Genomic DNA, 15262 nt, shown 5'->3' with positions numbered 1-15262 from the left:
GCAAATTTGGAATGCTCTGGATCCAAGCGTTCCAGTTTCCGTCAATATCCAGCAACTTCGCACAGCCATTGAAGAGGAGTGGGACAACATTCCACAGGCCACAATCAACAGTCTGATCAATGAGGCAAATGGTAGTCACACCAGATACTGACTGGGTTTCTGATCCACGCCCCTACCTTTTTAAAAAGTTATCTTTGACCAAGAGATGCATATCTGTATTCCCAGTCATGTGAAATCCATAGATTAGGGCCTAATGCATTTCTTTTATTTGACTGAATTCCTTATATGAACTGTAATTCAGTAAAACCTTTAAAATTGTTGCATGTTGCGTTTTATATTTTTGTTCAGTGTAATATAACATGGGATAATGTTTGACAAATAAAGGAAACTCCACATGCAGAACACCAACTACTAGAGTTTTGTGTGGTCTTCAAATATAGATAATGAGAGCAATGTTAACATATTAGCTTATTGTTTATTTAATTAGTATTCCATAGGTGCAGTGCTGAACAATGACAAAGAAAAGATAATGCATATCACATGATAATTAGTAACTTTGAATATATTCAACAATCAGTGTACAGCACTTAACTGTATTGTGCGAAATTATCAAATTAATTTAGTGTCACCTTAGAACATGGGTGTCAAACTCATTCCATGGACGGCCGAGTGTATCGTCATTATTTCCTTTCAATTTGTATCCAATTAAGACCTAGACACCCAGGTGAGGGGAGTTCCTAACTAATCAGTGACGTTATTGATCAATCAAGTACAAGGGAGGAGCTAAAATCCGCAGACACTCAGCCCTCCATGGAATGAGTTTGACACCTGTGCCTTAGAACATGAGGCAGCAAACATGAAGTGAATCTGATTGTCTTATCACAGATGGTTGAGAGCAAGGGTTAAGTTTGAGGGGTTAACACACACCCTAGTCCAGGGTTCCCCAACTGGTGGGCCAATTTTCTGAGCAAAAATAAAATAAAAAATGTTTGTGTGGAATTTTCATTGTTGGACATAAGACTGTAAAAACAGCAGGAAATCAGCTCCAAGTGATTGTAATTGAAGAAATATGTTCCCAAGTATTCGCACGCATAATAGAGAGACGTGATCGTATACAAATGTAAGCAAGGTTTGAAATTGTTACGTTTTAGTCAAAGATGCAGGTATCGGTTTGGGCTTCTTGCGGTCAATTTGCAGTCTAAACTATTTGTAATGTTCCAGCCCCCTGACCATCCGCTCAAGAAAAGAAAATCGGCCCACGGCTGAATCTAGTTGATGATCCCTGCCCTAGTCCATAATTATTTTCTTTATTCACTTTCCCAAAAAGGACTCCAGCCTCAACGTTATGGGTGCATCACAAAAGTAGCTTCCTCATCGCCATTCCTTCATCTGCACTGATTTGGAGAAAAAATGTGTAACCCACACTTTCTTTGTGCGGGTCTGGGACATACTGTATAAAAATAAGGGTCGTGTTCCAGAACGATTATATTGCAGATGCTGCATTGCGTATTTTAAGGTCATTTTTCATACCAGCATACTGACCTCAAATTGTGTGCATTGGTATGCAAAATGCGTGCAGGTTGGCAGGTCTGCAAATGTACTGTACACATAGCCAGCGTAAACATATCTGATCCTAACAATCTGGTACAATGGAAAGATCAATACTGATCAGCAAGTCATGGCACCAGCCTACCAGCCAGACAATATGATTTGAATCACATAGAAAAGGTCTATGGAGTTTAAGCTTAAGATGTACTTAATCAGTGGATGACTTACAGTGAGGCATTTCTTGATCCTCTAAAAAATTTGGGATTCTGAAAGGAGATGTACCATGCAGGGTTGGGGGCTTGATTCAATTTTTTATTCAGTCAACTTGGGAAGTGTAGTTCTCAATTCACCACCTGAGTTAAACCAACGAAATAAAAATATTGTATAGATCAGGTAAGAGTTTGACCAAAACAACCACACATGCGTTCCCCACATAGATAGATCCAGAATCTCTGCATTGCAGTCCATCAAAATATGCCAACATTTAGGCTTTCATTTATGTGTATTTCACACCATGTTGGGGTAAAAATCAGAGTACAATGCTTGTAAACCCCAATACATGTTCATGTCACCAATCAACTGCATTACACTTAAAAATGACTAATTACCACCACTGATTTCTATATGGTATGCTATGCTACCAGCTTATACAAGCATTTAGCAGATTTTTTTCTAAACCCGAAAAGGACAACTTCTAGATATTATACAGCAAAAACAGCCAAATATATTCAAATCAGATTTTAGTTAACACATTGTGGGCCTGTTAGAACACATAAATCATGACGGATTTGACGAATATCCACTTTGTTAGATCAGATTTGAAAGGAACGGCATCCTTATTCTATCCCCCATGGTCTGCATTCCATTGATCCCTTTACCGTATGTGCTGACCCCCAAATCTGGTGCCGTGGAGATCAGGTTCCAGTCAGGGGTTAGAGGTCAGGGTTCACAGTGGAAGTCCCCTTTGCACCCCGTCAAGCTTGATGTCTGACGGTGATGTCATGACTCACCACCTAGCACATGTAGTAAAGCGTCAATGTTGCCACTGCGACCACAGTCAGCGCCTCCATCTCCATGCTGGTACAGTCTGTGATAAGGGCGGTCGTCGTAATAACGGCCGCGTGGCGTCGAAGGCGACAGAGTACTGGTCTAAGGGCAGCAGGTTGCAAAGCGGGATGAAAGTCTTGTCTGCTTGGCGCCCATGATGCCTGCAAGCTGCGCAACGGCTAACGCGTCACCCTTGGCTAACTGGTTGTCCCGGAGCAGGAGGAAGGCAGTGGAGCCCAGGTGAACGGTAGCTGTGGTGCTTCGACGTGTGGGGGACTTGCTGCCCACATCCACCATGGAGGCTTGGCCTTCGGCGTCAGTGTGGGTCAGTTGGGCAGTGGAGGTGTTGTCCGGCTTGGGGGAGTCAGAGGAATTTGCGCTTGGAGGTCATCTCTGGATGTTTGTCTGTGGCACTGCCTTATGCTATGCTGGCTTAGGCGGGGCCCTGTTTTAGCGTTTCTCAGTAGTGTGCAAAGGGAGGGAATCTTGGGGGTCCTTGTAGAGGCATTCTTTGTTAAGTTTGGATTCCTGGCAAGTGCGTACCTGAGACAGTATATGTCATTGTGACTCAATGCATTTGTGCGTGTGTCAGAATCAGCAGCCTTGGTTTGAGAACTGGGGGTTGTCAGTAAGTCAATCCCATATTTTCTGAGGGGGGCTACACTAGAGGCAGCGGCACCCCTGTAAAGGATTATTTTGACAATAACTGAGGGCTCCTTCAACACTGGTGGGTTCCCGAACCGCTGACATCAGGCAGCACTGTTAAAACTGTGTTGCCTAAAAAGGCACGATACATCCTTACTGGGTTAGCCACTTCCGCTTCTGGAGTGGTACTGTTGGATGGCCATAGCTGAGGTGAGGACTGCAGGATCTGGACATAGAAGAAGGTGGAGAGGACCACTGGCAGACTCTGGACTTGGGCAGGGACAGGGGCCTTTGGGGTGTGGTGTCTGAGAGACAGGGATGAAATTAAGATTAGCGTTTAGGAAGACAACTCTAAATAACAGTATTGTAATATGGTAAAGCATTATCATTATTGCCATTCAATCAGTGTTAGTAATTTTATTAAAAAAGTTACAACATGATTTAGAAGTAAAAAAGGCCTCTATCCAAGAGGATCATGGTTTCCCATTTTGTATGCCAGAAGAATACGATGTAGCTGGAAACACCACTCATAGAGATTTACTAGAGAGCACATCTCAATGGCCGAATCTGTGAGAACATGGGCAGCACCCTTTTGGGGTAGTCTGCGTGGGACTTGCTAATCGGGAGGGGTCAAGACGATGAATTATACTCCTGTGCAAACATTCCATCAAAGATGGTGGATAAATTAAGATGAACGACTCAAGCCATTTACCATGTACATTTCTTTTTCAAGGTTCCTGTTTGTGTAAGTGGGTGTTCCGTCTTTCACAGTTCCTCCATAACCTCTGGCATGTTCAAGCGAGAGAGGGAACTGCTGGCTCTGGTCTACTTATTTTCCCTCCCAGCTCGCCTCCATGCGACCAGAAAATATGAGCCGGTGTCTCCTTTCTCCGCCTTCTCAGGGGCACCCCCTCCGCGGGGGCGGGGGCAATAAGTATACCAGAGCAGCCACGCCCCGATCAGAAAAAAATTCAAGAACGGGATGTCTCGCTTTCTCTACCATCTGTGAGTCCATAATTAAAGGTGGCAGTAAATCACCTATCTTGGCTTTATACCTGTTCAGACTATACACACTCCAGCACAGTAGGTAGTGGGAATGCACCTTTTCAGTTTATTAATGAACTTCCAATACACTCATAGAAGTAGAAAAATCTGGAATGGACTACTTTAAAATGAAGATTTAATCACACCTGATGAAGTCACCTGATGAAGTGAACCCTAGTAAAACTATGGGTTCACTTCATCAAATTCATTCAAATGGACTGAGGGTACGAGATTAGAAGGAGAGAGGGAGCGAAGGAGAGAGAGGGGGTGAGAAGGAGAGATAGGGGTAGAGGAGAGAAAGAAGGGAAACGAATGCGAGAGTGTTACGTACAGCCGCGTCACCCACCGATGAGGATCATGGGTCTGTTCTTCATCTGGGAGATGCTGAACATGCCTGTGGAGAGGGACGGGGAGAAAGAGTGAGTTTGTGAGGACTCCAATGGAGGACATGGGAAGGATAGGAGAGGAGAAAATAGAAAAATAAATTATGATTTGTGCGGGAGCCTCACCCACCACCCTCTCTCTACCTGTTCTTCCCTCTAAATTCTGTGTCCCATTCTACATTTCAACCTGTCTGGAAAAAACTACATGTGAGGACATCGGAGCCCCTGGTATCCTTTACAAGAGAATATATATATACAGTATATATATACACAGTATATACATACAGTATATACAGTATATACATATATATACAGTATATACATATATACACACACATACATACATACATACATACATACATAAATACATACATACACAGTACCAGTCAAAAGTTTGGACACACCTACTCATTCAAGGGTTTCTTTATTTTTACTATTTTCTACACTGTAGAACAATAGTGAAGACATCAAAACTATGAAATAACACATATGGAATCATGTAGTAACCCAAAAAGTGTTAGAAAAATCAAAATATATTTTATATTTGAGATTCTTCAAATAGCCACACTTTGTCTTGATGACAGCTTTGCACACTCTTGGCATTCTCTCAACCAGCTTCATGAGGTAGTCACCTGGAATGCATTTCAATTAATAGGTGTGCCTTGTTAAAAGTTAATTTGTGGAATTGCTCTCCTTCTTAATGCGTTTGAGCCAATCAGTTGTGTTGTGACAAGGTATTTTGATTTGTTTAACACCTTTCTGGTTACTACATCATTCCATATGTGTTATTTCATAGTTTTGATGTCTTCACTATTATTCTACAATGTAAAAAATAGTAAAAATAAAGAGAAACCCTTGAATGAGTAAGTGTGTCCAAACTTTTGACTGTATATATATTTTTTTTTACGTGAGTAATAAATTATGGAGGGATAATACATTAAGAGTCAGTGGATGTCCAACAGAGGGAGAGAAAAGGAAAGAGGTCATAATCTCGTTTGAAATCTACACTGAACAAAAATATAAATGCAACTTCAAAGATTTTACTGAGTTACAGTTCATATAAGGAAAAATCAGTCATTTGAAAAATCAGTCATTTGCCTCATGCAGTGCGACACGTCTCCTTTGCATAGAGTTGATCAGGCTGTTGATTGTGTCCTGTGGAATGTTGTCCCACTCCTCTTCAGTGGCTGTGCGAAGTTACTGGATATTTGCAGGAACTGGTACACACTGTCATACACGTCGATCCAGAGCATCCCAAACATGCTCAATGGGTGACATGTCTGGTGAGTATGCAGGCCATGGAAGAACTGGGATATTTTTAGCTTCCAGGAATTCTGTACAGATCCTTGTGACATGGGGCTATCATGCTGAAACATGAGGTGATGGTGGCGGATGAATGGCACAACATTGGGTCTCAGGATCTCGTCATGGTATCTCTGTGCATTCAAATTGCCCTCAATAAAATGCAATTGTGTTCATTGTCCGTAGCTTATGCCTGCCCATACCATAACACCAACACCACGGGGCACTCTGCTCACAACGTTGACATCAGCAAACCGCTCGCCCACACGATGCCATATATGCTGTCTGCCATCTGTCCGGTACAGTTGAAACTGGGATTCTTCCGTGAAGAGCACAATTCTCCAGCGTGCCAGTGGCCAGCGTGAGCATTTGCCCACTGAAGTCAGTTACGACGCCGAATTGCAGTCAGGTCAAGACCCAGGTGAGGACCACGAGCAGATGAGCTTCCCTGAGATGGTTTCGGACAGTTCGTGCAGAAATTCTTGTGGCTGGTCTCAGACGATCACGCAGGTGAAGAAGCCGGATGTGGAGGTCCTGAGCTGGCGTGGTTACACGTGGCCTGCGGTTGTGAGGCCGGTTAGACATACTGCCAAATTCTCTAAAATGACGTTGGTGGTGGCTTATGGTAGAGAAATGAACATTCAATTCTCTGGCAATAGCTCTGGTGGACATTCCTGCAGTCAGCATGCCAATTACACATTTTAGAGCAACCTTTTATTGTCCCCAGCACAAGGTGCACATGTGTAATGATCATGCTGTTTAATCAGCTTATTGATATGCCACAACTGTCAGGTGGATGGATTATCTTGGCAAAGGACAAATGCTCACTAACAGGGATGTAAACAAATTTGTGCACAACATTTGAGAGAAATAAGCTTTTTGTGCGTATGGAACATTTCTGGGATCTTTTATTTCTGCTAATGAAACATGGGACCAACACTTTACATGTTGAGTTTATATTTCTGTTCAGTATAAATCAGTGTGTGATCGAACCCTCTGTGATTAGGGTGCCGTTCTGATGCCATTGAAACACATTGAGCTATAGAAAAGGATCCAATTCGATAGCACCATAGTCGACATTTCAAGCTAGCTTACGACACATTCTTATCTCGGTTACACTCACCCCCCCTCAACTCGATCCACAGCGACCCCAGCTGTCGAGCTGAGCCCAACTGTGGATCCGAGTCACAGCACCAGTATAACCGGCATTACTGTGCTAGCTTAGCATATAGCGCTGCCTCCCTGAACCTGCCTCTGACTGGGCTTGAACCAGGGTCCTCTCCCTCGCCAACACACGACAACCCGCTTAACAACATATTAACTGATTGAGCTATATAAAAGGATCCAATTCGATAGCACTATTAGTGACATTTCAAGCTGGCTGCGGAGTAAGCTTACGGTATATTACGGTACGTTCTTATCTCCGTTACACAACAATGAATCTTGCAAAATGACATCATACACAGCAGGACGACTTCCTGCTTAAAACATAGGTAGTTGTGAAAACAATAACTGTTGTGTTAACATTTTTGTGCAGACAAAATTTTAAATCGTACAACCGTTGTGTCGAATATGTACGGGGCCATAAAGCCATTGTTATTCAAATTAAAGTTAACTAATCAGCGATTGCTGGGAATGATGATGTCTGATGTCCTATTGCTAACAGTCTACTTTTAATGTGCATTATCAGAGTAGTAATAAACCTGGGGCGGCAGATAGCCTAGCGGTTAGAGCATTGGGCTAGTAACTGAAAGGTCGCTAGTTACAATCCCTGAGCCGACAAGGTGAAAAATCTGTCGATGTGCCCTTGAGCAAGGCACTTAACCTTAATTGCGTCATTGATATTGGCAGACGCTGGCCGTGACTCCACTCTCTGAAGGTGTCTCAGGGGGAGTGGGATATGCCAAAAAAACAAAATAGGACAAATGTAAGCACCCACCTAATTATTATTATTATTATTATTATATTCACTAAGAATGAAATGAGAGACTTATCTTAACTTGTCCAATAAGAAACACTCCTTTTTGTTGCAAAATGTTTTCCTACAGTGTGCACTTAAGCAATAAGGCCCGAAGGGTGCTAGGACACGGCTAAGGGCTGTGTTCTAGCACTCCGTGTTGCGTCGTGCGTAAGAACATGCCCTGGTATATTGGCCATATATCACAAACCCCCGAGGTGCCTTTTTGCCATTATAAACTGGTTACCAACGTAATTAGAGCAGTAAAAATAAATGTTTTGTCATACCCGTGGTATACGGTCTGAGATACCACGGCTTTCTGCCAATCAGCATCCAGGGCTTGAACCACCCAGTTTATAATAATGAATATACCCCAGGTAATGTGCTCTTACTACCTGCATGTTGTTTCTTCTTCCGGCCCACGGCGGCGCCAATGATCTCCAGCAGCTCCCGGTCAGACACTCCAGAGCGCAGAACGTCCCTCAGGGACACCTCCGTGTTCCCAAACAGACACACCTGGGGACGGGAAAGAGGTGGAGTCACTAACACACACACCCCTGACAAACATGCACAATCACACATACAGAGACAGACATATCCGCAAACACACACACACTTGTACACACACACATGCACACATCTGGGGACAAAACAAAGGACGAGTAACTAACACACACACCCGATGCACGTACATCAGGGATCATCAACTAGATTCAGCCGCGGGCAAATTTTTTCTTGAGCGGATGGTCAGAGGGGCGGAACATAATACAAAAATATATTTTTAAGACTGCAAATAGACCGCAAGAAGCCTGAACAGATATAATATTTGACTAAAACATAATCATTTCAAACCTTGATTACATTTGGGAACATTGTCCTGCGTAGGGTGCCGTCTTTCAGATGGGAAATTAAAACGGGTGTCCTGACTCTCTGTGGTCATTCAAAAGCCCATGGCGCTTATTGTAAGAGTAGGGGTGCTACACATTGATGGTGGATGAGGTGAGTTTCCCCCTACTATGTAAAGCACTTTGAGTACCTCAGTTGGTAGAAAAGTGCTATATAAATCCAATCAATTATTATGTATTATTATTTGTATACGATCACATATGTCTATTATGCGTGGGAATACTTGGGAACAGATTTCCAAAATGAAAATCACTTGGAGCTGATTTCCTGGTCTTTTATGTCCAACAATTATTCTTTAAATATAAATATATATTTTGTTTGTCTTTTGCTCAGAGAACTTGGGGGTGCCAACCCTGACGTACGTAATCACACACACACGGCCGACTGTCTGTCTGTCTGCGCGATTATGTAAGTACACAGACGTCCACCCACCCCCAAAGTCACGCCTTCACTGGCTACCTCGCATGTGGGCTGTTCACCTTGAGGTTGCCGTCTGCCGTGATGCGTAGTCGGTTGCAGGAGCCACAGAAGTGATCCGACATGGAGGTGATGAAGCCCACCTGGCCCTGAAAGCCTGGCACCTTAAATGTCTAGGGAACAGAACAAATCGTAAGAACATGGTTTAAGGTAATCTTGTCCCCAGCCCGCTTTCTCTTTGTCGAACTGTCTGGTTTCCCCATACATTCGATCCCCGCATGAGCGTTACGCATTCCTCATCCCTCTACTCTGTCTCCCTGCGCCTATCCTTTGGCTAATAAATAAAAAATATGTAAGGACTTTGGATTTCTGTTCTTTTATTTTTGATATAGCACATCTGTTCAGGAAAGGACAGGTGATTGTTATACTGGGGTCATTTGGAACAGACACTGACCACGTTTATATGCACACCAATATCCCGTTATTATTCGGGATACTCAAGTATTCTGTTTTTAAGTTGACACATATAAACATCATATCCCGTTTAAAATAACCCAAATAAGCATGTATCCTGGTTATAAGAAACCCAGATAAGATGCCTGGGATATGCTGATCTTAGACGGGATACTTATCCCGTTTACTGTTGTTTTTGCGGTCTGCACAGGCTCAGTTTAGGATAGTATCATGGGTGTTGTGTGATGATGTTTTCATCAGATTGCAAAACAAATCACTTCAAAAAGTAGGATACCTGCGCATGTTCAAACCACCATAATAATTCCATAATTTATTTTACTGGTACTCTGTACCGGACCGTATCAGCTTAGGCTCCTTTCACCCCTAATTTAGATATGTTTCTGCTTATAATTTCCGACATTTAGTAGGCCATTTGCTCGTCAACATGTCTATAGTTAGATGTAGCTTTTCTTTTGTCATAACTTGTTGCCCTTGCAGACTAAATAAAGCAGTGCTCACCAGACTAATGTCTTAAATCAATAGAATGAATGCATTAGTAATCTAGTTGACACCGGTAAAGTTGTCCGTTTCACTTCAGCGAGGACGTTTAGGGATCGGGAAGAAAACGCAATAACTCCAAAACAGTGGAAAGATTGTTCTTGTGCAAAATGTCCAAATGCCATCAATTTGACCGGTTTTAAGGAAATTAAAAGCTGAGAAAATGATTAAACATGTTTCTGTTAAGACTGCTTGCATGTAGAGTACCAGTCAAAAGTTTGGACACACCTACTCATTCAAGGGTTTTTCTTTATTTTTTACTATTTTCTGCATTGTAGAATAATAGTGAAGACATCAAAACTATGAAACAACACATATGGAGTCATTTAGTAACCAAAAAAGTGTTAAACAAATCAAAATATACTTTATATTTGAGATTCTTCAAAGCAGCCACCCTTTGCCTTGATGACAGCTTTGCACACTCTTCAAGTTTCTTCAAGTGCAGTCGCAAAAATCATCAAGCGCTATGATGAAACTGGCTCTCATGAGGACCGCCACAGGAAAGGAAGACCAGAGTTACCTCTGCTGCAGAGGATAAGTTCATTAGAGAGTTACCAACCTCAGAAATTGCAGCCCAAATAAATGCTTCACAGAGTTCAAGTAACAGACACATCTCAACATCAACTGTTCAGAGGAGACTGTGTGAATCAGGCCTTCATGGTCGAATTGTTGCAAAGAAACCACTACTAAAGGACACCAATAATAAGAAGAGACTTGCTTGGGCCAAGAAACACAATGGAAATCTGTCATTTGGTCTGAGGAGTCCAAATTTGAGATTTTTGGTCCGAGACGCAGAGTAGGTGAACGGATGATCTCCGCATGTGTGGTTCCCACTGTGAAGCATGGAGGACGTGATGTTATGGTGTAGGGGTGCGTTGCTGGTGACACTGTCTGTGATTTATTTAGAATTCAAGGCACACTTAACCAGCATGGCTACCACATCATTCTGCAGCGATACCCCATCCCATCTGGGTTTGCGCTTAGTGGGACTATCATTTGTTTTTCAACAGGACAATGACCCAAAACACACCTCCAGGCTGTGTAAGGGCTATTTTACCAAGAAGGAGAGTGATGGAGTGCTGCATCAGATGACCTGGCCTCCACAATCACCCAACCTCAACCCAACTGAGATGGTTTGGGATGAGTTGGACCGCAGAGAGAAGGAAAAGCAGCCAACAAGTGCTCAGCATATGTGGGAACTCCTTCAAGACTGTTGGAAAAGCATTCCTCATGAAGCTGGTTGAGAGAATGTGAAGAGTGTGCAAAGCTGTCATCAAGGCAAAGGGTGGCTACTTTGAAGAATCTAAAATATTTTTTGATTTGTTTAACACTTCTTTGGTTACTACATGTGTTCATATGTGTTATTTCATAGTTTTGATGTCTTCACTATTATTTACAATGTAGAAAATAGTAAAAGTAAAGAAAAACCCGAGAATGAGTAGGTGTGTTTTTTCTTTTGACTGGTACTGTAAGTGTCAAAGATAGCATGTTACATGCGGTCCCTAACCGCAACTTTCTGAAGAGATGCTGAAAGAAATACATCATATTTCTCCACTGCTCTTTCCGAGAAAAAATTAACATTTCGTGCTAATCATTTAACAGCAATAGAAAAAATAGAAAAAGAAGTTCATATTCTAGTTAATATTCTATTAGGCTACATCTGAGAGGTTATAGGCCTACAGTCAGTGTCTAGATTTTTAGCTTTTATTCCATTTAACCTAAATTAGGAATATTCTGTTTATTCATGGCTAGAGGGATACTCGTGAGCGGGATATCAAAGGTGCATGTAAACAGCTTATCCCAAATAAGACCTTAACCGGGATATGAGCTATTATCCAGAATACTGTGCGCATGTACACGTGGTCATTGAGATCATTAGCCTATGTGCCAGTCTGTTTGGCTTGACGATGAGCAATGAAGTGAACAAACAGATCTGGGACCAGGCTACAAGATCATTAAAAAAAAGAGACCAGCTTTGCTATCGGGCATCACTGTATCTTGACATTTTCATTAGCATCTGATTTAGCTTGCACAACCATGTGAGTGTACTTACTGTCAAATAAACAATTAATTAATTAATTAATGCAACCAGCACACACTGTGGGAATTACTGCATCTCCGATGTAGCAGAAATGGATGACGTGTCATCATAATTGGTTCCTGTGTGGACCTGGCACACTGAATATTTAATTTAGCCGAGTTGCAGACAAAGCGGATTAATAATTTAGATATTATATGTGGGAATTTGAGCGGGCTGGGGGGAGAGAGGAACCTTGGCTGTGTCCGTCTTTCCGAGTGGAAGCTTTTCCAAACTGGGCCACTGCTGTCTGATGCGGTCCAGCATCTCCTGGTAGCTCACCATCTTCTTGAAGTTCCATTTGTTTCCTGCAGGAGGTGGCAGAGGTCAACAGAATGGAGTGAATGCTCTAGTCTAGAGGTGCATTCACACAGTGTGGATGACCGACCGTGATTTAAATACTATTTATTTTCACTCAAATACTTTCAGTGCGCTTGATTGTGCTTTGTGCTTTCCCGGCGCACCAGGTGGGTTGGTTTTTCACATTTTGGACTGTTCTATTGGTTCAATTAGGCAGAGCAAGCTAAATCAAGCATACGTAAAGTATTTGAAAGAAAACCAATTCTATTCGCACCCAGGTCTAGTTGAGGATAAACTTGTACAGTACGTAAGTTTCATGGAGACTCTCACTCTACATGAAACACTGTTGGTTACCATGTGGTTCTGAACAGTGATGACATATTCTAGTGAAGACCAAATTCAGGACTCTTAGGCCCTGTTTGGATGACAATTCATTTTCTTGCCTTCCTTGAAGTAATCGCTGATCAGCGATGCAGTGAAATGCATGCTTTTACAATCCAATCATGTTTTTACATTTACAAAAAGGGAGGTCCTTCTTTTTCAAAAGTATTTGAACGGGGTGAGTGAGGGTTTAAATGCTAACCTCTGTCACCCTGTCTGTAATCTCCTATCTTTTAAACAAGAACGAGGAGATTAGCTAACACAAACTGGTGCTATCACTTTATCTTCAGTATTTCTAGAAACTGCCAATTGTAAACTCATTAGTTACCCCATTCATAAAGGAAAATTAGACTCATAATAGTTTGATTTGAAAGTGTGAGACTGCATTGAACCATTACAAACATAAGCCTATGTAAAATGAGGTCTACAATTTGAATATAAGGTAGATGGCTAAGAACCCTGTTTTTATTTCAGTATTACAGCAACTTAAAACCCACAATGACGGAAATCGAGAGAGTATTATTAGTCTTCTTTTTAGGGAATTGAAAATACTGAGACAATGACCCTATTTTACTTCTGTAAAAAAACAGAAACTTGGACAATGCAGTAAAACGGCAACATTTACAGTGGCAATTATCATATGTACACTACCGGTCAAAAGTTTTAGAACACCTACTTTCTTTATTTTTTGTATTTTCTACATTGTAGAATAATAGTGAAGACATCAGAACTATGAAATAACACATATCGAATCATGTAGTAACCAAGAACGTGTTAAACAAATCAAAATATATTTTCTATTTGAGATTCTTCAAACAGCAACGATTTGCCTTGACACTTTTGCACACTCTTGGCATTCTCTCAACCAGCTTCACCTGGAATGCTTTTCCAACAGTCATGAAGGAGTTCCCACATACAGTTGAAGTCGGAAGTTTACATACATACCTTAGCCAAATACATTTAAACTCAGTTTTTCACAATTCCTGACATTTAATCCTTGTAAAAATTCAATTTCATAGGTCAGTTAGGATCACCACTTTTATTTTAAGAATGTGAAATGTCAGAATACTAGTAGAGAGAAGTATTTATTTCAGCTTTTATTTATTTCATCACATTCCCAGTGGGTCAGAAGTTTACATACACTCAATTAGTATTTGACAGCATTGCCTTTAAAATTGTTTAACTTGGGTCAAACATTTTGGGTAGCCTTCCACAAGCTTCCCACAATAAAATGGGTGACTTTTGGCCCATTCCACAACTTCCTGACTGATGTCTTGAGATGTTGCTTCAATATATCCACTTAATTTTCCTTCCTCATGATGCCATCTATTTTGTGAAATGCACCAGTCCCTCCTGCAGCAAAGCACCCCCACAGCATGATACTGCCAACTCCGTGCTTCACGGTTGGGATGGTGTTCTTCGGCTTGCAATCACCCCCTTTTCCCTCCAATCATAACGATGGTCATTATGGCCAAACTGTTCTATTTTTGTTTCATCAGACCAGAGGACATTTCTCCAAAAAGTACGATCTTTGTCCCCTTGTGCATTTGCAAAACGTAGTCTGGCTTTTTTATGGCAGTTTTGGAGCAGTGGCTTCTTCCTTGCTGAGCGGCCTTTCAGGTTACGTCGATATAGGACTAGTTTTACTGTGGATATAGATACTTTTGTACCGGTTTCCTCCAGCATCTTCACAAGGTCCTTTGCTGTTGTTCTGGGATTGATTTGCACTTCTCGCACCAAAGTACGTTCATCTCTAGGAGACAGAACGCGTCTCCTTCCTGAGCGGTATGACGGCTGCGTGGTGTTTCTACTTGTGTACTATTGTTTGTATAGATGAACGTGGTACCTTCAGGTGTTTGGAAATTGCTCCCAAGGATGAACCAGACTTGTGGAGGTCTACAATGTTTTTTCTGAGGTCTTGGCTGATTTCTTTTGATTTTCCCATGATGTCAAGCAAAGAGGCACTGAGTTTGAAGGTAGGCCTTGAAATACATCCACAGGTACACCTCCAATTGAATCAAATGATGTCAATTAGCCTATCAGAAGCTTCTAAAGCCATGACATCATTTTCTGGAATTTTCCAAGCAATTTAAAAAAGGCACAGTAAACGTCTGACCCACTGGAATTGTGATACAGTAAATTATAAGTGAAATAATCTGTCTGTAAACAATTGTTGGAAAAATTACTTGTGTCATGCACAAAGTAGATGTCCTAACCGACTTGCCAAAACTATAGTTTGTTAAC

At 41.7% G+C, this 15262-nt stretch overlaps 1 protein-coding gene across 3 annotated transcripts in view; it reads right to left on the bottom strand.

The window, feature by feature from the left end:
- Positions 1-455: 455 nt before the first annotated feature.
- Positions 456-15262, bottom strand: part of mocs1 (molybdenum cofactor synthesis 1) — a 45459-nt gene continuing 30652 nt past the window's right edge. For 2 of the 3 annotated variants that reach the window (XM_041848343.2, XM_041848345.2), the window contains 5 exons: positions 12533-12645; positions 9312-9422; positions 8322-8442; positions 4631-4678; positions 456-3545 (listed from right to left, as the gene is read on the bottom strand). In XM_041848343.2, coding sequence (XP_041704277.1) covers positions 3394-3545; positions 4631-4678; positions 8322-8442; positions 9312-9422; positions 12533-12645 — 545 coding nt within the window. In that variant the 3' untranslated portion in view covers positions 456-3393. Of the gene's footprint in view, positions 3546-4615; positions 4679-8321; positions 8443-9311; positions 9423-12532; positions 12646-15262 lie in introns of all 3 variants that reach the window. The other variant, XM_041848344.2, reaches the window with a different exon arrangement.

Source organism: Coregonus clupeaformis, chromosome 37 (assembly GCF_020615455.1).
Source record: "Coregonus clupeaformis isolate EN_2021a chromosome 37, ASM2061545v1, whole genome shotgun sequence".
In the NCBI taxonomy this organism is placed as follows: domain Eukaryota; kingdom Metazoa; phylum Chordata; class Actinopteri; order Salmoniformes; family Salmonidae; genus Coregonus; species Coregonus clupeaformis.
Note: the sequence above shows the minus strand (reverse complement) of the source record. Positions and strands in the feature narration are given on the sequence as shown.